The sequence below is a fragment of the Gorilla gorilla genome, chromosome 13, assembly GCF_029281585.2.
Source record: "Gorilla gorilla gorilla isolate KB3781 chromosome 13, NHGRI_mGorGor1-v2.1_pri, whole genome shotgun sequence".
NCBI classification, from domain to species: domain Eukaryota; kingdom Metazoa; phylum Chordata; class Mammalia; order Primates; family Hominidae; genus Gorilla; species Gorilla gorilla.
In genome coordinates this window covers 38311856-38335202 of record NC_073237.2, presented here as the reverse complement: position 1 = coordinate 38335202, position 23347 = coordinate 38311856, and the positions used below count along the sequence as shown (strand labels likewise).

Genomic DNA, 23347 nt, shown 5'->3' with positions numbered 1-23347 from the left:
AAAAATATTTCAAGGAAATGAAAAAAATGTATACGGGTAGGTATGCTTAGAAAAAGTAAGTAGATATTGCATCCATCAGGGCCCATTCAAGAAAACTGAAACCTTACCAGCCATTTCAACAGAAAGAATTTAATATTGAGAATTGGTTACACAGGCATTGGAAAGCTGAAAGAGCCTAAAGGAAATACTGAGTAAATTCCAAGATAGCAATTGAAGATAATAGCTATCATCTGTATTATTTGGGTAACTAAATACAAGAAGTAAAATCACCAAAATTTAGAAGCTCAAAGAACAAATTCTATAGACAGAACTATTCTCAGATCTCTGAGGTGGAAATACCACTTAGCTGCTCCTGCTACCTTTGAGGGGGCATTTGGTGCTGGCACTGGGAATCCTGAAAAAACAGGAATCTAAAAAAGAAATGTCCTTTCTGCCTCGCTCCTGTCTTTCAGTCTTCCTCTAGTGTCTCTTATTGACAGAACTCAAAAAACAGAAGCCACTGGGCAAGGAAGTCTAAGAAATGTCGTTTTCAGAGTTCCAGCCACAGCATCATAAAGCAGTCTAGAAGTGTTGGTGTGGAATTCAGACAATAGGAAAATAACTGACATGCCTAATCTAGATATAATTTGAATTTTTTTGATGAGTTTATGTGCGAGGGAAAAATTCAAAAGGTAAAAATGACTCATTTTTTCAAATATCTGCTAAGCACCATACAACATGTTAAGCTCTTAAAAATACTACTTATTCAACAAATATTTATTGACTGTATACTATTTCCAGCCACTGTAAAAGACCCTTTAGGTGCAATGGTGCATAGAATGACATTATAATCTTTTCATGGATTTAGAGACTTGAAGGAAAAATGGGCAAATAAATATGTGTTTATGACATGTGTATCTATGTAACTTGAATCATGTAACAATCTTGAAAAGGAGTCAGAAAAGAAATTAAGAATAAAGAAGTGATTTAAATTTTCAAGGGCTTTAAGGACTAAGTAGCACAGACAGGATCTGAACATTGAAATGTAAGAGCTGAGGTCTATGTCTGTTCCCAAGGTACCACTCTTCTTGGTGAGTGAGAGAAGTCTAGAATGGCATCTTGACTGCTGAGTTCTGCAGGCTCATAGAGGGAAAAGCTAAAAAATAAGTTAGTTGATTTTACTCTTATTCTTTAGCTTCCTCAAAAATTGCAAATGAATATCTTACATGGATACCATGCCAAGGGAAAATAAATTCTCATTAGTTTTATCAAAGTGTTTATACTTTACTTTTGTAGAGCCACATTACATGTGTGTTTCTGTGCTTCGGACTAACTAGACATCCTGTTGATCAATAAGGTTAGGGAAAAAAAAACCCTTTATTTCATCCTCCAGTATGATTTCCTGAAAAAGCATGGTACTAAAATTTCAACTACAAGAAGAAGAATTGCTAGAGGCTATAAAAATTCTCTTTTGTGCTAGATAAATGATGTTGAGTGTTTTGGTTGTTTTGTTTTATCATTTCAAAACTCTATTAGTTATTTCTCATGACTGCCTAGTAGCTATGAGCTGTATGACCTGAGTCACTGGGAAAAGAGACAGGGCAGAATTCATTAGAGCTGAAAGAATCTTTAAAGCATTTGATTTACACATAAAGAAACTGTGACACTGGAGAAGTTAAGTGACTTCTCTCAGTCTCCCATTATTAGCTTGTTAGGGGGAAAAATCTATTAAATATTGAGATCATGACCACAGGTCCCAGCCCTTTCCACAGTGTCATATATGTTAAATATATTTAGTTCTTCATAAAAGAAAAAAAGCAGTTAAATGAACTGGTGCAAAAGGTTTAACGGCACTTAGAGACTTCAGTAATGAAGATATTGTTTAGAAATTCCTGGAACCTAGGAAGTAACTCCCAGTCATCTCATCACTTGAAGCCGCTGATTTGAAAGATAATTTTGGTTGGAAAGAGGAATTCACTGTTAATAATTTAAAATGGAGAACACAGGTTGGTGGGATTGCAAGATGAGAACGTTCTGGCAATGTAGATTTTGGTAGTTTCATAGAGCCCAAGGAAATTCATACAAGCATCTTGGCATAAAACTCTGACACTTGTTAAGTGCAGTACAAGAGATTGAGAATATTAGGGAAAGGTGGTTGTGTCCAGGGTAGAACCACCGAATAGGATCTAAGTGACTTTATGTGAGATCTTCATGAAAAGAGAAACATTGAAGCCTAAGTTTCATAGTCCTGTATGTAGCTCCTGGAGGTTTTATTGACTGTAAATGCTATATTGACCAGTAGAATAAATTTGCCTGATATTTTCTCTCTGCATTTCCCAAATAGTCTCTGAGTGAACATGGAAAAAAAAAAATCAGTTACTGAGATACTAATACCTGGCACAAGCAAACAAAAACTAAGCTTATGCCATAAAAGAAGATTTTAAGAGGCTAAAAACAAACCAGGAAGCAGAAGCCCATTATGAGTCCTCCTATTCTAAAAATAGAGTGATGATCTCTACAAGTGGAGACCATGTGTTCTATAGGGTCTCCAAATTCAGCCCAATTTAAGGAGTATTGTCCTGTCTTTGGTTTTTGAATCAGAGACAGCTAGGTTTCAATCCTGGAACCTACATTAAGGCAGTGTGACTTCAAAGAATTTACCTAATTTTCTGAGTCTTACTTTAAAATAGAAATAATTGGCCAGGCACAGTGGTTCATGCCTGTAATCCCAGCACTTTGGGAGGCCAAGGTGGGCAGATCACTTGAGGTCAGGAGTTTGAGACCAGCCTGGCCAACATGGCAAAACCCTGTCTCTACTAAAAATACCAAAATTATCTGGGCCAGGTGGTGCAGGTCTGTAATCCCAGCTACTCAGGAGTCTGAGGCAGGAGAATCACTTGAACCTGGGAGGCCGAGGTTGCAGTGAGCCAAGATCGCGCTACTGCACTCCAGTCTGGGAATAATCAATACGGTTCTTAAAGAATTCCTATTACATTTTTTGAAACATATGAAAAGAAAATTTTAGAAAGAATAGTGCCTGATATATAATAGAAATTTGACACACCAGAATTACTGAAAAGTTGTTTCAATATGATGGAAAAGATACATATGGAGTAGGGAGTTTGCTGCCTAATGTTCAACATAATTTGATTACTTTTAGCACTATGTTTGGACTTCCTAAACAGAAAGGAGAAAATCATAAATAGCTCTCATTCTGAAAAGAATAAATAAAAAGGTACTGTCAGATAAGGAATGAGAGAAGATGAAGATTGTTGTGGAGATTGACCAGCTATAATATTTCACACATTAATTAGCTTTTGCTTGTTACTTGCTGCTTCCATAAGAATGTAGGTCTTATCGGACACCTGAAGCCAAGTCAAATAAAGGGCATTAAGTAGGTCAGGCAAAGAACATTTAATTGACTTTATTTAATCATTCCACATCATATACCCATATCAAAACATCATACTGTGCCCCATAAACACAGACAACATAATTTGTCAATTAGAAATAAAAGAAAAAGAAAATATAAATCTTTTCAAACTTTGAGAAGAGAATAAAATGAGTTGAGTTTTATTCATGCTTTCATTTATTCAATATTATTAAGCAACTATTATATATACTGGAGATTTCATGGAAAACAAAAATAGTCATGTACCTGACTTTCTGGAGCTTATAGTTTAGTTTAGTAAACAAATAATAATCAAAATCCCATAAATGTGTAATTATAAACTGTAATGAATTCAATGATGAAAAAATACAGAAAATGTAGAGAGTATTTCTGAAAAACCTGAGTAAATCCAAAGGCCAGAAGGACTCCCATGAGGAAGAGACAAACTGGCTGATATCTGAGAGATATAGAGGAGTTAACCAGGTGGAATGGTAGGAAGAGAACTACCAAGGCCTAGAGGGAGGAAAGAACATGGGAATGTTTAAGGAACTACACAAGAGGTATTAGGCTGGAGCACAAAGAGGGGCATGGAGGCAAAATAGGGTCTTGGATGCAAAGAGAGAAGCCAGATAATTTAGAGCATGTAGATCTTGGTAAAGATTTTATTTCTTATATTAATTAATGAAGGGCTTTAAACAGAGTAGTGACATTACTGAAATTGCGTTTTTAAGTGCTATTCTTAAAGAATGACCTGGAGAAAGATAAAAGTTGCTGAGAGAATTATGAAGCTCATGCCATTGTTCAGTAAACAGATATGATAGCTTCATCTAAGATGACAATAAAAACAGAAAGAAGTAGATAGATTCAAGTTGGGAAGCTGGCTTATGTGCTTAAACTTCTTGGTAGACTAGATGTAGAGGATACAGATATGGAGGGCAGGAGGAGGTGTAGTGAGAGCTGAAGGTTTGATTTGGGTTAGAAGAAGGGAGATAGAAAAGGCAGCTATAAGTGTAAAATTACCCTTATCAGTTGACATTATGCTCTGACTGAGATGTCCTCATTGCTTCAAGGAATCCCTACTGGGAGAAAGTAACAAAGCATATATGTAAGCAGGATGAGCTTGGCCCAAATACACTGCCCTTCTTGTCTTTTTCTGATGGATATGAAGAATCTGATGGTCTAGATAATCTTCTGAGTATACAGATGCAGTTTGTGGTGGCCAGCCTACACAACATCCCCAAAGGCCCTGTAGCAGGAGAATCTAATACCTGAGACCCTATAGAACAGATGGTCTCCACTTGTAGAGATCATCACTCTATTTTTGGGATAGGAGGACTCATAATGGGCTTCTGCTTCCTGGTTTGTTTTTAGTCTATTAGAATCTTTTTTTTTATGGCATAAGCTTAGTTTTTGTTTGCTTATGCCAGGTATTAGTATCTCAGATATCTGTGTGATGGTTAATACTTAGTGTCAACTTCATTGGATTGAAGGATGCAAAGTATTGATCCTGGGTGTGTCTGTGAGGGTGTTGCCAAAGGAGATTAACATTTGAATCAGTGGGCTGGGAAAAGCAGACCCACCCTTAATCTGGGTGGGCAGAATCTAACCAGCTGCCAACACGGTCAGAGTAAAAAGCAGGCAGAAGAACATGAAAAGATCAGACTGGCTTAGCCTCCCAGCTTACATCTTGCTTTTGTGCTTCATGCTTCCTACCCTTGAACATTGGACTTCAAGTTCTTCAGCTTTGGGACTTGGACTGGCTTCCTTGCTCCTCAGCTTACAGATGATTTATTGTGGGACCATGTGATCATGTGAGTTAATATTCCTTAATAAACTCCTCTCTCTCTCTCTCTTTCTCTGCCTAAACTCCTTGCCTCTCATGAGCGGTGAATCAGGAGTGTTAAACGCATTTGTTTTGCATAACTTTCTAAACAGTTAATACCAAGGACTATCAGTGTTCTGTGTGTGAGTCTGTGTGTGTGTGTATATATATTTATATATATATACACATATACACTTATATATACACATATGTGTATGCACATATATGCATATATACACATATGTGTATGCATATATACACATATGTGCATGCATATATACGCATATATACACATATGTGCATGCATATATACACATATGTGTATGCATATATACGCATATATACACATATGTGTATGCATATATACGCATATATACACATATGTGTATGCATATATACGCATATATACACATATGTGTATATACACATACGTATGTGTATATACACATATACACATACGTATGTGTATATACACATATACACATACGTATGTGTATATACACATATACACATACGTATGTGTATATACACATATATACATACGTATGTGTATATACACATATATATGTATGTGTATATACACATACATACATGTATGTGTGTATGTGTATATACACATACGTGTATATGTGTATATACACACATATACACGTATGTGTATGTATGTGTATATACACACATATACACTGTGTATATACATATACACGTATGTGTATGTATGTGTATATACACACATATACACTGTGTATATACATATACACGTATGTGTGTATGTGTATATACATATACACGTATGTGTGTATGTGTATATACATATACACGTATGTGTGTATGTGTATATACACACATATACACGTATGTGTGTATGTGTATACACATATATACACGTATGTATGTGTATATACATATATACACGTATGTGTGTGTGTATACACATATATACACGTATGTGTGTATGTGTATATATACATATATACATATACATATATATGTGTGTGTGTGTGTGTGTGTATGTGTGTGTGTGTATGTGTGTGTGTGTGTGTATGTGTATATATATATATATATTCCATTAGTTCTGTCCCTCTAGAGAATCCTAATACAGATTTAGGTACCAGGAGTGGTTCTAGAGGAACAGAGTATCAAGGGTGGAGTTCCTTCGTGGTTTAGAGGTTTCTAGAGTTGGCTGCTTAATATGATTAGACCCAAAAATGCTAAGGACTCTACTTCTAATAGTATGGAGAACACTGATAGTCCTTGGTATTAACTGTTTAGAAAGTTATGCAAAATAAATGCATTTAACACTCCTGATTCACCACTCGTGACAGGCAAGGAGTTTAGTGACTCTATGCATAATACCTTTGACTATATGTGGAGAACCAAGGAACATAATGAAGTTGTTTGGTTGCTCCTAAGTTCACTGGACCATGATGAAAGAAAATGATGAACTCGGGGATTCTAACTCCTGGCTTCAGAAGCAGATACTGAGTGTCAAATCTGCTAAGATTGCCCTGAGTGAGAATCTTATCTCCTGTAGAGAAAGAGCTGAAATTGTGGAAAATCAGACACAAGTTCTTCTCGTGCAAGTGGCTGACCGGCAATGAAAGGTGCATGCACAGCCTCATCAGGTGTCTACTATTAAAGTGAGGGCATTGATTGGAAAAGAATGGAACCCTACAACTTGGAATGGGGATGTGTGGGAGGACCCTGATGAAGCTAGGGACACCAAGCTTGTAAACTCTGATGTACCTTTTTTTGCCAAAAGAAACAGCTTCCCCGTCCCCAGTAGTGGCAACACCCCTCTAAACCCATGCTGCCATCAACGTTTCCACCTTTGTCTGAGGAGACAAGCCATGTGCTGCCTGAGGTAACAGTGATGGCCTCTCCTGAGGCAGTTTCCAGGCAAGATAATGTTGATTCTCCTCAGGAGCCACCCCTAACACCTCTGTTTGCTTCTAGACCTATAACTAGACTAAAGCCCTAGCAGGCCCCTAGAGGTGAGGTTCAGGGTGTGACCAATTAGGAGATATGCTACATTCAAAAAGAACTGCTTGAGTTTTCTAATTTAGATAAGGAGAAATCTAGAGAACATGCATGGGAATGGATACTAAGGGTGTGGGATAATGGTAGAAGGAATATTGAGTTGGATCAGGCTGAATTTATTGATTTGGGCCCACTAAGCAGGGATTCTGCATTCAATGTTGCAGCTTGGAGAGTTAAAAAAGGGTCCGATAGTTTATATGCTTGGTTAGCTGAAACATGGATTAAAAGATGACCCACTGTGAGTGAGTTAGAAATGCCTGATCTCCCTTGGTTTAATGTAGCGGAAGGCATCCAAGGGCTTGAGGAGATTGGGATGCTAGAGTGAATTAGTCACTTGAGACCTACTCATCCCAACTGGAAGGGTCCAGAAGATATACCCTTAACCAGTGCTTTGCAAAATAGATTTGTGAGGGCAGCACCTGGATCTTCAAAAAGCTCTGTGATTGCTCTTCTCTGTATGCCAGATGTAACAGTGGGAACCACAATCACTCAACTACAAAATTTAAATGCAATGGGAATAATTGGATCATGAGGTAGCACTCAACCTTCAAAGGCAAGGTGGGTGTAGCTACCATAATGGACAGCAGAGGCAAAGCAGCAATCAGAATAGTCTGACTTATGTAGAGCTCTGGCCTCGGCTAATTAATCACAGTGTTCCTAGACATGAAATTGATAGGAAGCCTATTGCATTTCTACTTAATTTATATAGGCAGAAAACTTCCAAGTCGATTGGACAAAAGACTAATTTGAATTATAAAGGCAAAGAATCATGGCCTCTCAATTAATTTCCAGACTTGAGCTAGTTTACAGATCCTGAACCCACTGAGTGAAGGGGAGGCCAGGTCCGCTTGAGGAAGGACCCCACTAAACTACCAACAATTTATACTATTAATCTTTCTCCCATCCTTCTGCAAAGAGACCTCCAGCCTTTTGCCAGGGTAACTGTGCATTGTGGAAAGGGAAATGATCAGATATTTTTAGGACTACTGGACACTGGTTCTGAGCTGATGTTGATTCTAGGGGACCCAAAACATCATTGTGGTCCTCCAGTTAGAGTAGAGGCTTACGGAGGTCAGCTAATTAATGGACTTTTACCTCAGTTTCAACTTACAGTTGGTCCAGTGGGTCCCCGGACTCATCCTGTGGTCATTTCCCCAGTGCCAGAATGCATAATTGGCACAGACATACTTAGTAGCTGGGAGAACCCCCACATTGGCTCCCTGACTGATAGGCTGAGGACTATTATGATGGGAAAGGCCAAATGGAAACCATTAGAGCTGCCTCTACCTAGAAAAACTAGTAAATCAAAAACAATATTGCATCCCTGGAGAGATTGTGGAGATTAGTGCCACCATCAAGGACTTGAAAGATACAGGGGTGGTGATTCCCATCACATCCCCATTCAACTCTCCGATTTGGCCTGTGCGGAAGACAGATGGATCTTGGAGAATGACAGTGGATTATCATAAGCTTAGCCAAGTGGTGACTCCAACTGCAGCTGCTGTACCAGATGTGGTTTCACTGCTTGAGGAAATTAACACATTTCCTGGTACCTTTATGCAGCCATTGACTTGGCAAATGTCTTTTTCCCTATTCCTGTCCCTAGGGCCCACCAGACGCAATTAGCCTTCAGTTGACAAGGCTAGCAATATACATTTAGTGTCCTACCTCAGGGTTATATCAATTCTCCAGCTTTGTGTCATAATCTTGTTTGAAGAGACCTTGATCACTTTTTGCCTCCACAAGATATCTCACTGGTCCGTTACATTGATGACATTGTGCTGATTAGATCCAGTGAGCAAGCAGTAACAAACACAATGCACTTATTAGTGAGACATTTGCGTGGCAGAGGTTGGGAAATAAGTTCAGCTAAGATTGAGAGAACTTCTACCTCAGTAAAATTTCTAAGGGGCCACTGATGTGGGGCCTGTCGAGATATTCCTTCTAAGGTGAAGGATAAGTTGCTGCATTTGGCCCCGCCTACAACCAGGAAAGAGGCACAATTCCTAGTAGGCATATTTGGATTTTGGAGGCAACACATTCCTCATTTATTATTCACTCAGCGCATTTATCATGTAACCTGAAAGGCTGCCAGTTTTGACTGGGGTCCAGAACAGGAGAAGACACTTGGAAGCAAAAGATCCAGGCTGCTGTGCAAGCTGCTCTGCACTTGGGCCATATGACCTAGCAGATACAATGGTGCTGGAGGTGTCAGTGGCAAACAGGGATGCTGTTTGGAGCATCTGGAAGGCCTCCATAGGTGAATCATAGAAGAGGTATCTAGGATTTTGGAGCAACGCTCTGCCATCTTCTGAAGATAACTACTCTCCTTTTGAGAGACAGCTCTTGGCCTGTTACTGGGCTTTGGTGGAAACTCAACTTTTGACTATGGGTCATCAAATCACCATGAGACCTGAATTGCCTATCATGAACTGGATGCTTTCTGACGTATCTAGCCATAATGTGGGACATGCACAGCAGCATTCCGTCATCAAAAAGAAGTGGTATATACGTGTTCGGGCTCGAGCAGGTCGTGAAGGCACAAGTAAGTTACACAGGGAAGTGGCTCAAATGCCCATGGTCTCCGCTCCTGCCACACTGCCTTCTCTCTCCCAGCCTGCATCAATGGTCTCATGAGGAGTTCCCTATGATCAGTTGACAGAGGAAGAGAAGACTAGGGCCTAGTTCACAGATGGTTCTGCACAATATGCAGGCACCACCCAAAAGTGGACAGCTACAGCACTATAGCCCCTTTCTAGGCATCTCTGAAGGACAGAAGTGAAATCTTCCCAGTGGGCAGAACTTTGAGCAGTGCACATGGTTGTGCACTTTGTGTGGAAGGAGAAATGGCCAGATGTGTGATTATATACTGATTCATGGGCTGTAGCCAATGGTTTGGCTGAATGGTCAGGGACTTGGAAGAAACACGACTGGAAAATCGGTGACAAAGAAATTTGGGGAAGAGGTATGTGGATGGACTTCTGTGAGTGGTCAAAAACTGTGAAGATATTTGTATCCCATGTGAGTGCTCACCAAAGGGTGACCTCAGCAAAAGAAGATTTTAATAATCAAGTGGATAGGATTACCCGTTCTGTGGACAGCACTCAGTCTCTTTCCCCAGCCACCTCTGTCATTGACCAACAGGCCCAGGAACAAAGTGGCCATGGTGGCTGGGATGGAGGTTATGCATGGGCTCAAGCAACATGGACTTCCACTCACCAAGGCTGACCTGGCTACAGCCACTGCTGAGTGCTCAATTTGCCAGCAGCAGAGACCAACACTGAGCCCTCAATATGGGACCATTCTTCAAGGTGATCAGCCAGCTACTTGGTGGAAAGTTGATTATATTGGACCTCTTCTATCATGGAGAGTGATGAGGTTTGTCCTCACTGGAATAGACACTTACTTCGGATATGGGTTTACCTATCCTGCATGCAATGCTTCTGCCAAGACTACCATCCACCGACTCACAGAATGCCTTATCCACCGTCATGGTATTCCACACAGCATTGCCTCTGACCAAGGCTCTCACTTTACTGCTAAGGAAGTGTGGAAGTGGGTTTGTTCTCAAGGAATTCACTGATCTTACTATGTTCTCCACCATCCTGAAGCAGCTGGATTGATAGAACAGTGGAATGGCCTTTTGAAGTTACAATTACAACACCAACTAGGTGATAGTACTTTGCAAGGCTGGGGCAAAATTGTCCAAAAGGGTGTGTATGCTCTGAATCAGCATCCAATATATGGTACTGTTTCTCCCATAGCCAGGATTCACAGGTCCAAGAATCAAGGGGTGGAAGTGGAAGTGGCACCATTCACCATCACCCCCAGTAATCCACTAGCAAAGTTTTTGCTTCCTGTTCCCAAGACATTATATTCTTCTGGCCTAGAGGTCTTTGTTCCACAGGGAGAAGTGCTGCCACCAGGAGACACGACGACAATTCCATTAAACTGGATGTTAAAATCACCACCTGGACACTTAGGGCTCCTCCTCCTATTAAGTCAACAGGCCAAGAATGGAGTTATGGTGTTGGCTGGGGTAACTGACCCAGAGTATCAAGATGAAATCAGTCTACTACTCCACAATGAAGGTAAGGAAGAGTATGAATGGAATACAGGAGATCCGTTAGGGCATCTCTTAGTATTACCATGCCTTGTGATTAAGGTCAATGGGAAATTACAACAACCCAATCCAGGCAGGACTACAAATGGCCCACACCCTTCAGGAATGAAGGTTGGCATCACTCCACCAGGAAAAAAACCATGACCTGCTGAGGTGCTTGCTGAAGGCAAAGAGAATACAGAATGGGTAGTCATTAATGCTAGCTATGACCATGTAACCAGCTGCAAAAAGAGGACTGTAATTGTCATGAGTATTTACTCCTTTTGTTAAAAACATGTTTGTGCATGTATACACTTGTACTAAGAAAACAGCTTCATTTTATTTCCTTTTACCTTTCTCACATGACATAGGATTTATTGACTTCATATTAGCATTTAAGTGTTGGTAATTTTATAATAGCATTTGGATTGGGGCTTGGTTCATTTCTGGTGGTAGGAAGGATAGTTATGTTAGGTGTAATTATGACATTATTGTCTTTATTTGAAGATTATATATGATCTCAGGAGATGTGTATGGGTTCAAGTTGACAAGGGGTGGATTTATGATGATTAATACCGAGTGTCTACTCGATTGGATTGAAGGAAGCAAAGTATTGATCCTGGATGTGTCTGTGAAGGTGTTGCCAAAGAAGATTAATATTTGAGTCAGTGGGCTGGGAAAGGCAGACCCACCCTTAATCTGGGTGGGCCCCATCTAATCCGCTGCCAGTGAATATAAAGCAGGCAGAAGAACATAAAAAGGCTAGACTGGCTTAAACCTCCCTGCCTACGTCTTTCTCCTGTGCTAGATGGTTCCTGCCCTCAAACACTGGACTCCAAGTTCTTCAGCTTTGGGGCTCGGACTGGCTTCCTTGCTCCTCAGCTTGTAGACAGCCTATTGCAGGAGCTTGTGATCATGTGAGTTAATACTCCTTAATAAACTCCCTTTATATGCATATATTTATCTTATTAGTTCTGTTCCTCTAGAGAACCCTGACTAATATAGGCCCTCACTTCTTTGTATTTCACACACACATATAATTAACACTGAATGTGGGCTGGCACCCATGTGACCAATAGAATACAGTGGAAGTGATGAGTTTATTCAATGAATTGGTAAACACCTAGTATATTCCAGGCACTCTTAAAAGCAATGAGGAGACCATAATGAAATACACCATGAATTCGTGAGCACAGAAATAGGAATGCTAACATTTTACATTTTATCATGTGACAATTTTGATGAGATGTACGTTACTGGGGAAAATTTTTAAATCTGGTATATCTTTAATATGAACAATACTTACTACTTCTCACCCAGAATAATGCTCTATATCTAGCAGGCACTCTGTAAATGTTCATTGAATTAAATTGATTTGGCCATAGAGATCTTTCTAAATATGTCAATTAAATTACAAAAAGGATAAATGAAAAAGAAGAATTATATTCTTCATTGAGCATTGGGATTTATGCACTGCACTTTATTTACTTACTGCCAACAAATTCATAACTTCCTGGTCTTTGTAGACTTCTATGATTTCATACCTATATAGAGTAAATGGAAGCAGGCCAGCATCTCGGATGTCAGGTTGATAACAGCTCCTTGGAATACTACTAATTCTGGAACTAGTCAAGTAGTTTCTCACATTTGGGTATAGATAATTCCTATCATATATCATGTATGTTGACTATTATTTGCTGACAATGATATGACCTTTTCTAAAAAGGACAAGAATAATAATGGCAATTAGTATTGGGTGGAGAAATCAATAAAAGTATTATACACATACACACACACATACACTACAGGGTTTAAATAATCTAATTAAAGAATTGCATTAACAAATAAATCATAAATTTCCCACATAGGTAAATTTGAGCAAGTTAAATTGGTTTCCTTAGATGTATATTAAACTCAAGAGCTGAAGAAAATGTTCTGGTCCCAATTTAACTAGTTTGTTCTACCTTGAGAAATTAACACACTGTGTGCCTTTTTAATATATAAGTATGTCCCATAGAATTTTATGTATATATAATACATATATATATATACACATATATATGGACTAGAAGCCTACAGTAGCAAGGACTTGCAAAATATTAAGTGACTGAAAAAGTCATAGAAGTGAAAATTAATGTATGCTATTTTTAAGCACTTAGTAATGATATGCATGAAGAGGTAAAGAGAAATTTTTTAAACTACAGAACATACTAAATTAGAAGTGTTACCAGTGCCAAGAAGGAAAGAGCAATCATAAAGAAGGAAAAGTAAAGATTAGACATATGGGGCAAGAAATAACAAGATGAGATGAAGTTGAAATGTACAAAGTAATGTCTAAAAAATAATAATTTATAATATAAACCTACCATAGTGTAGAGAGATAATTAGAAAGTTGCAAGAAAGAAAAGACTGGGCAACAAAATGGACAATGAATCGAATGAGAACAATAAGGTAAGATTAGAAAACACTGGAAAAGTGTCATTGGCTTGCATATGAAATAACTCATTGTAGATTATTAAATTATAGCATGTGATTCTATATAATATGTGTCATCTTTCTGTATGTGCAGGTAACTGTGCTTTACATATATTGTAATCTCTGTAGACAGCATGCAGATTATTAGGGAGAAAACCAAAAAATAAAAATGAAAATTTAGAAAATCATTTTTTTAAAGTATTTTAAGTCTGGGATACAAAAATAGCAAAATCTTGAAATTCATGAGAGTCTTGAGAACTTTTCAAGCATTAGGAAAGCATATAATTTACCTCTTAAATGTAGTACAGCAGCTTCTTCAGCGTTAATGTAGAAAGTGACAATGCTACAGTGAGATTCAGAGAGCAACCACACTTCCACCCACACTCACTAATGACTCAATCCCTAAATCCAGTGCCATGATTCTAATCTGTGACTCAGTAAAGTGGCAAATTATAAATTACAATATGTGATCCACTTCTGGGGTCATATGCAGGTAGTTTTACCTGGTAAATATCAACATTTATACTAAAATATTCTGGTGTAATTATCGAAATGCAAACTTACAGCTCTGGACTTTGTATTTTAATAAACATTGAAGAATATTTGGGTACAAATAGCCCTTTGCCTACACAAGGGGTTAATATTAAGTGTATAATTCTAATGGGATACACAATACTTTGATCCAGTGGTAGCAAATAGAATGATACAGCACCTTCCAAGGATAACAAATTGGCCATTCAGTTACACGTGAGCTGAAAACAAAACTAGCGTGTTGTATAATAAAGACATTCCTAAAGGTTTTAGTGTAACTGTAAGACAAGGAACGAGAATGATGGCCTCTCAAGTTGACTTCTAAATCAGGATTTTCATAATAGTACAGATTATCTGTGTAAGACAGTTCAGACTTTTTTTTTCCTTTTTTAACTGAAAAGCAAAAATGCTTTATATGTATTATAATATAGGAAACCATATTTCTTTAGCAGAACTAGTAATAATTATGGTTCTAATGATTGACTTATAGGCTTTCATTCAAACACCTTCATTTCTCATTATTATTGTTACAATGCATAAATAAATCAACATACAGCTTTCATTATATTGACTATGTTAGAAAAAACTTACCTAGTAGATACTTGGATAAATGTCTCAGTGTTTTGTGCTTTTTCCAGTAGAATTGTTTCTGTTATTAAAGAATATAAGATGAGTTTGCATTACTTTCTGCATTCCCTGCCTTGTGTCTCAACGTTAGATACAAATCTGCTCTAACCTTGGGACTCAGTAGTAATGAATAAGCTATTAACTATACTGAGTGTGAGTATAGCAATGTATAATCTCAATAATTCTGTAGCATAGGCTATTAAAGTTACAACTGAGAAAAGAAACCAGCCAAAGTAGCAAAAAAAAAAAAAACCATAAAATTAAATAAAAACAACGCCCATTTCTCCTGATGTTGAAAGATTGAGAAGACTCACAGTGCAGGACAAGCAATTTAATTGAAGAAAAGCAGTGTATTCATTCAAAATTACCCCACTTTGCTTATGGTTCTGTTTTAGGCAATAGTTTGATATCAACATTACCTTAGCTAGTGCTGCTCTTTCATATTCTAGAAATTATTATACATGGGGATTTCTATTTTTTTTGGTCCAAAAATGGCACCGGCAAAAGGTGAAGCATTCCAAACCTACTACTTCAGCTCACTGTAAGGTTTGTCTGTAAGATGAGATCTTTTTCTTTGCTCTTCCAAATAAGCTAGGTGGCCTGGTTGCTAGCCAAATGGTCAAAATCGAAGCAGAATCTTAGGGCATTTGTACTAACATAAGCTCTGCTACCTCAGGTCATCTGAAAGACGTGAAGATGGAGGGAGCACGTCTAGGTCTTCCAGGAAGAGCTGAGAGTCTTGAACACCAAGTGCAAAGGTAAAGATAGAATCTGAGTGGAAAGAATAAAGATGTAAAACAGAAGTGGGGTTACAGCCAGACAATAATAGGCAGAGTTTAATCCAGATGTTTACTGCTAATAGCCTTAGGGTACCTTTCACTAATAGAGTGACTTTATCACTTCAGTTTATCATCCATTATGAGTTATAGAATATGAGAGGGAGGAGAACAAACCAAATTTTTCTGACTCCAATTAAAAGACATCTTGCAAGATAGAGTACATGAGAAATTTGCAATGTGCTTATTTAGTGCCTCTGCTTTCCAAGGAATGAGAAGGACCTGACCAAATGGTCCCGTCCACACTCCAGAAAGCAGAAGCTATGTTGCTCCATTGTTTTATGAGAGTATATTTTAGAATTTAAAAAGACGTCTGTGGTTATCCTGGCATACCATATTCAGTGATTGCTTTTTTCATGTTGGGCTATCAGGCTGTCTTAGTTGTCTCAGTTTACAGTCAAGACATTTAAAGCAAATTAAGTAAGAAATCTGCTCTGAGATTCCTTAAGTGTCTTTGAGGAGCTTAATGGGAGGAGGAGGATAAGAAAGGCAGAATCCAACCAGTCACCTTTGCTTGTGGCAAGATTTGTTTTTAAAACCACAACTTTCAATTCCTTATCTTCCTGATTCTCATTTAAAAGTATTATGCAAAATAGAAGATAATAATAAAACAGAACAAGGTTAAGATATTAGTTTATGCATGGGGAAAAATCAAATTATAAAAACAGACAGCTATGGTCAAACATACAAATTCATCCAAATATCAAACAACCTTAAAGAATCAAGCAAGGACTTTTATCTGAATTTTTAGAATTTCTTGGAGCAATGATAAGTGGAAATATAAAGAGCAAAGATAATGGAAATTCTGAAGTCCCATAAAGGGGCAATTTTAGATAGGCAACGCTGCATGTAAAATTTTCATCAAACTTAAGATTTCAGATTAAAAACTAGAGGCAGAGGGATCCTTTCAAGGCACTTTCAGGACATGATAGAGTGTCATTTTTAAATGCATAGTTCTTCTGAGTTCTGGCCTGCTTCTTAGCTCTTTGGGCTCAGGTAAGTCCTTCTGAGCTTTCTTTTTTTTTTCATCTATAAGGTAACAATTAAAGAACTACCTATATGCTTTTAGACCAGTGCTGTGAAGGTATAAGGGAAAAAAGAAATACACAAAAGTGTTACAAAACTGAAATGTGCCACACAAATATGAGTTGTTACTGCTTACCTGAGGAGACAGTCTTGCTTCTGTGCTCTGTAGGACTCTAGCTATTGCTTTCTACAGCAGCATTTAATAGTCTGCCTCTTGCAACATCTTCTAGATATCACCTTCTTATCCTTTGACCACTTCATCTTTAGTCTGTCCACTTAAGCAAATGTCATACTCGTTAGCACTCCTTCACAAACTAACAAGGCTTAAGAGGCAAAAATATACTAGCAGGTGATTATATGAGTAATCTATGTTTTTCTTGGAAAGTGATCTCATCTCTGGTGTCTTTTGAGAAATTGTGAGTGTCTTCTTGGTAGCTGAATTCCATAATACTTAGGAGACCTAAATGCTGGGATTGATCCCTTTCCACCCCTCTATCATCTTTGGCCAATTAAGTTTTCTCAGTTTCATAGTTACAGATGTCTCTTCTGACCCCAACCAGCCATCTCAACATGATTGCCCAGAGTCAAAGGACATTCCAGAAGAAAGATGCTGGAAAAGCCATTATTCTCAGCAAACTAACACAGGAACAGAAAACCAAACACTGCATGTTCTCACTTATAAGTGGAAGCTGAACAATGAGCACACATGGACAGACAGGGAGGAGAACAATACACACTGGGGCCTTTGTGGGGGTAGCAGGGGGAGGGAGAGCATCAGGATAAATAGCTAATGCATGCCGGGCTTAATACCTAGGTGATGGGCTGATAGGTGCAGCAAACCACCATGTAACAAACCTATGCATCCTACACATGTATCCCAGAGCTTAAAATAAAGTAATATAAACTAACATTTAAAAAAAGAAAGACGCTGGAAAAATCCAGTTTCCAATGGTAAAAGAACAATATTAGAGAATTAAGTTCATTGACTGTAGAGATGAGGCCTGCCTATATTGCCCAGGCTGGTCTTAAACTGCTGGGTTCAAGTGATCCTCCCACCTCGGCCTCCCAAAGTGCTGGGATTACAGGCATAAGCCACCATATCTGGCCTAAGAGTCAAATTTAAATGTCAGTAATAACTTCAATTTCTTGAGCACCTATAGTGGGACAGGCATTGTGACAGTGCTTTAATAATGCAGGACAATACTTTGAAATATTAATTTAAGTCTTTTCTTTCTCTTTATTTTACTCCTTTTAATCCCCACTCTTCCCAACCACCATTCAGTACTGAAGACAGAATTTCTGTTCGCTTTCTTCAAAAAAATTTGGGAAAGAGTCATTTATTTTCAGAATTTTGTACCTACCAAGGAACTAATACTACAGAGAAACATAGGGAAAAGGGTATTTGTACTTTATATAGACTAAATAAATATCTGGCAGAAGCAGGATTCTCTCCATATGTGTAATAGTAAAAGCTTTTCTTTGGCTTGAGTCAGGAACAAAAGAAGAAAGAAAATTCTATGGATCCTGAGAGCAGAGAAAACCTATCCCCTGGTTTTCAGAGACAAAGGCAACAGAACTGGAGAAGGGGCACCTAAGAGATGATCCTCTGGGAACCACATCAAAGATTCTTCACTCGAGCTTTGCAAAGAAGAGAAAATTAGAGATCTTTGGGATCTGAAGGGGCCATGCACACCGATGCAGTGAATATCTCAGGGGCCATCAGTATTGACTTATGACTTCAGATCAAACTTATTTCTCCCCAACCAAGACCTGACGGCCAAAATCTTAGCACTGTATAATATCCTCAAGTAGTAGATACTGCTCCCCAAAGAGAGTGGGTATAAAATTTCAGGTACAAATTATATTGAGTTTTTATCTTTTATCCCTACCAGCCTAATAGAAGATTTCAGTCAGAAATTACAATGAGTTAAAGAAAATGAAGAAAGCTTGTTTGCTTCGATCCCTGGATACATCTGGATTCATACCCAATACATATTTGATGCCTCAATTAATTCCTACAACAGAACTACAAAAAAAGAAATTCCTCTACCCCTTATTACAGATAGAAAACCTAGAAAGAAAAATTTAAGTAGTTTCTTAAGATAGCACAGCTAGTTTATGATGGTGCTGGGAGTCAACCCTAAGTCTTTTCAAATCTAAAATTATCATATCTGTTATCCTGTAGTACCCATACCACATGGTTGAGTAGACTGGGAAAAATCTGCTATTGGCCAATTATAATACTGACTCTTTTTAAGTTACTATGAATCTGGGATGCACTCTTGCCTCTTCATGTGAGTACAGAGACAAAGCAGATCTTTGGTGTTTGGTCTCAAAAGTAAACTCTACTAAATAATATATTTCATAAACACAACAAAACACCAAATTGGACTCCTCATAAGCATTTTATAGCCTAATTTCTTCGCATAGTTCTGCTTAGTAGTGGTTCTGAAAGGACAAATCCCATGAAGAATAAAGATCTATCTGTAGTCATTGAGAAATTTTCTGAAGATTAGAGACTTAGCTGCTTTGAAGAAAACTTTGGCAAGCCCCAGGAGTCAAGAAATCAGCTGGGAATAGTTCAGGGCCACTCACTGGCGCTCCACATGCGTTGGAAGGAGGCTGGCACCAAATGGTTGCCCAAAGAGCTGCCAGTCGAGATTGGCACTTGTGCACCAAGACTAAGGGGGAAGCAAGTTGCAAGACAGTGGTGTCACCTGGAAAAATACGGCCTGTGAAAAGAAGGAGATGAGCTTCTATGGAGGTACCAAATAATAATTTCTGAAGTGTATACAAGGATGGCTGAAGTGTGGACATGAGACTGGAAACAGAGGCAGGGCAATGATGCAAATAAGCAAAATGGAAGGCAGGACAAAAGGAACGAAGGAGAAGGGGGACGAAAGGAGAAACGGCCTTAATTCAGAAAGCCAGCTAGGTAACGAATTTCTGAAAAGGCAGCTTGGTTTAGTTCATGTTGTATTAATTACACTGAAGTATCAGGTACAGAAAAGAATGAAAGTAGAGAGACAAAATCATTACCTGAGGAAGGGAAAGATAATACATGAATACATACTGAAAATCAGGTCAATATGATTTTTTATATCAGATTAGATATTATAAAATATATGACTTTGTGGGTCCTTCTGTAATCATTTTTAAACATCAGTTTAGTTTTCTCATTTGTAATAAGCAGCTGATAATAAATAAATTATGGTTGATATTATTACTATTAAAAGATGTGCTCTAATAAGCACATAATACATGCTGCATGCTGTGCTAAGCATGTTAAATGAATTCTCTCACATAATTACTCTATAATAACTCACATAATAACCGAATGAGTTACCATAATAAAAGAGTTTTGTAGGGTACCAGATTCATACTAGGTACTCAATAAATGATGGCTACTGTTAATAATGCCATTAATATTGGTTCTTTTTTGCTAATTAATTCCTAATCTCAAATATTCTTTTAATGGATGTCTGTTACAATTCTGATGCTCATTGGGGTTGGGGGTCATGTAGTGGAAAGGAAGGATTTTATTTCTATTCCCTACATAAATTTCAGATAGCCTCCTTCCCAAAGGCATGCAAAACATGTAGATCGGCTGTAAACACCTTGAGCTCAGACAAGGTTTATAATTGTTGTGTATCTCAAGCTACAATTTCCCCTTTATGCATGCAGTCCTCTCTCTGATGTCCAGACAGAATCTTCTTTCTTTCTACTATCCACTGAGAGGAAAGCATGCTCTTTACTCTTCTCTTTTTACACACATTTCTACTGAAAGCTATGTGCACATGTGCTGTGAGAAGGTCGTTGATTGGATGTTCATAATAACTACACTTTTTCTGCATCTGCAGGAAATAGAGTACTCTCTCTTTAACTCAGGAATGGTTCACTCCTTTTCATCATGAAATGTCACATTTTTAGAAAAGCCCCGGCCGGGCGCGGTGGCTCACACCTGTAATCCCAGCACTTTGGGAGGCCGAGGTGGGCAGATCACGAGGTCAGGAGATCGACACCATCCTGGCTAACACGATGAAACCCCATCACTACTAAAAATACAAAAAATTAGCCAGGCGTGGTGGCGGGCGCCTGTAGTCCCAGCTACTCGGAAGGCTGAGGCAGGAAAATGGCGTGAACTCGGGAGGCGGAGCTTGCAGCGAGCCGAGATAGCGCCACTGCACTCCAGCCTGGGTGACAGAGCGAGACTCTGTCTCAAAATAAAAATAAAAATAAAAGCTCCTTCAACTAACCAATCTAAATTATTTTTCACTGTTAATTTCCATCTGATTGCCTTGGGCATTGCTTTTAAACCACTTCTTAAAATTACTCCTCAGGATTTGTATACTATTTTATTTGTTTGTCTACTCACTTGTATTTGCCTTTAGTCCTTACTACAAAGTAAATTTTGTGAGGGCAGAAACCACTTTTGTATTCTTCTGCATTCAGAAATATTCATTAAGCACCTACTAGGCACCAGGCATTGTTCTAGGCACTAGGAAACAGCAAAGAACTGACATTCTAGCAGTGAGGAACAAACAGCCAAAAAAAAAAATGCAGGTGGTGATGTTATGAACCACATAGCAATACAAAGCCATAAAGAGAGCACCAAGGCTGCAGCAATGAGAAGTTATTGGGATTCCATTTCATCAAAGATAATCAGGAAAGGCTCCCTGATGTATTGACCTATAATAATTAGGGAAGATAATTCTAGGTAAAGGGAACAATAAGTACAAAGACCAAGAACTTGTTGGGTATGTTCATGAAACAACAATCAGGCTTTGTAACTAGAGTATGGTGAACAAGGAGGAGAGAAGGAAGAGATGATATTTGAAGGATTGTCAGGCATCATGAAGCTGTAGTAAGACCTTTGATTTTATCCTGGGAGAGGGGGCAACAACAATGTACTTTTAAGCAGAGAGTGACAAAATCTGACTTATGTATTAAAAGGATTGCTTTTCCCATTATGTAGAGAATAGCCTGGAAAGGGTTGGTCAAGGGAGAACAGTTGAGACTATTGCAGTAGTTTAAGTGGAAGATCCTGGTGACATAGAATATAGTGATTGTTACCAAGGTGAAGAGATGTCAGATTCTGTATAAATTTTCAAAGTAGAGATGACTGAATTTGCTGAGGAATTGGATGTGGGCATAACCAAATGAAAAGTACCAAAGATGATTCCAACTTTTATGGCATTTGAAGTTTAAAGATTAGAGCTGAACTGACCAGGTTAGGAAATACTTGGGAGAAAAAAAAGTTTAGGAGGTAGAAATTGAGAGTTCAGTTTGAGATAGGTAAAACTTCAACTACAGAAAAGCCAAGTAAGCAGTTGACTATACACGTCAACAAGTGTGGAATTAAGGAAAGAGTTCTGAGGCTGGAAATATACATTTGGAAGTTACCAGAATATAGATGGCATTTAAAATCATTAGAGTGGATGGATTCACTTATGAGGAAGATAAACAAAGTAAGGATCTGAGGACGGACTCCAGGGCCCTCCAACATTTAGTTCTAGGGAGGATGATGAGAAAATAGCAGAGCAGGCCGATAGGGATTTCTCTCTGAGGTAGGAGAAAAACCAGGAGAATGTGGGGTCCTGGAAACCAAGGGTCTGCAGCAGCTGATTAGTTAAGTAATAGAACTGTGAATGCAGTACTGGGTTTGGCAATATGGCAGTGCCTGACAACTTTGATCTGAGCAGTTTTGTAGGGTTGAATGGGTAAATGGAACAGTTTCAAGAAAGTTTGTAAGGAATGAAAGTGGAATACACACAACTTTTTCAAGGGACCTTGCCATAAAAGAGATTAGAGAGCTGGGTCGGCAGTGGAGACGGCTATGAGATTACTGGCATATATTTCATAATAAGCATGTTTACAAAAGGAAATAAAATTGATGTTATAGGGAGAAGGAGACAATCACCAGAGTGAAGTCCTTGAACAGGACAGAGGATGGGACACATTAGCCAAGTGAAGGAGGAGATTATGGGTAGGAATTGGAAGAGTTCTTTCACTGTAACAGGAAAAAGGGAAGGTGTTTGGGTATGGGTGCACTTGTACTGGTAGTTTCAGCATGTGAGCACATGGAATGTTTCCCCCAATTCCTTGATTGAATAGTCAGTAACTTTAACATTGCCTGACGCATAGTAAGTGCTCAAACCAGGTATCGAATGAATGGATGTGCATTATTAAATCTGCTTCCAAAAATTTCCTAAGAAAATTTTCTGTGTTGGGGCTCTCCTTGCATTTTAGCTTCAGCCTGCACTATAAAATGGAATAGTGAGAGAAAAAGAGAGAAGCTTTTCAAATAAGTTTTAAAGATTTACTTCATAGCCTCCACCCCTAGCCTTTCCTTCTAAAACAAAGATGTGGACAGAAAGGTATAAGATGTTGTAATTTTATTATAGAAGTAATTGGATAGCTGTGACTCCTCTTACCCTCTCATAATACCTATTGGATATAACTCTTGGCTTTCTCATTTTGGCTACATTCCCAGAACCGTATGTAAAATGTTTTCCTGA

At 38.4% G+C, this 23347-nt stretch overlaps 1 protein-coding gene across 1 annotated transcript; it reads left to right on the top strand.

Annotated features, from left to right (window-relative positions):
- Positions 1-2695: 2695 nt before the first annotated feature.
- LOC101152551 (putative inactive deoxyuridine 5'-triphosphate nucleotidohydrolase-like protein FLJ16323) lies at positions 2696-17501 on the top strand (the record flags this gene model as incomplete). The annotated part of the gene is made up of 4 exons (XM_019033304.3): positions 2696-2728; positions 11140-11323; positions 15644-15725; positions 17390-17501. Coding segments are annotated over exons 1-4 (411 nt in total), but the record flags the coding sequence as incomplete, so codon positions are not given.
- Positions 17502-23347: the final 5846 nt, after the last annotated feature.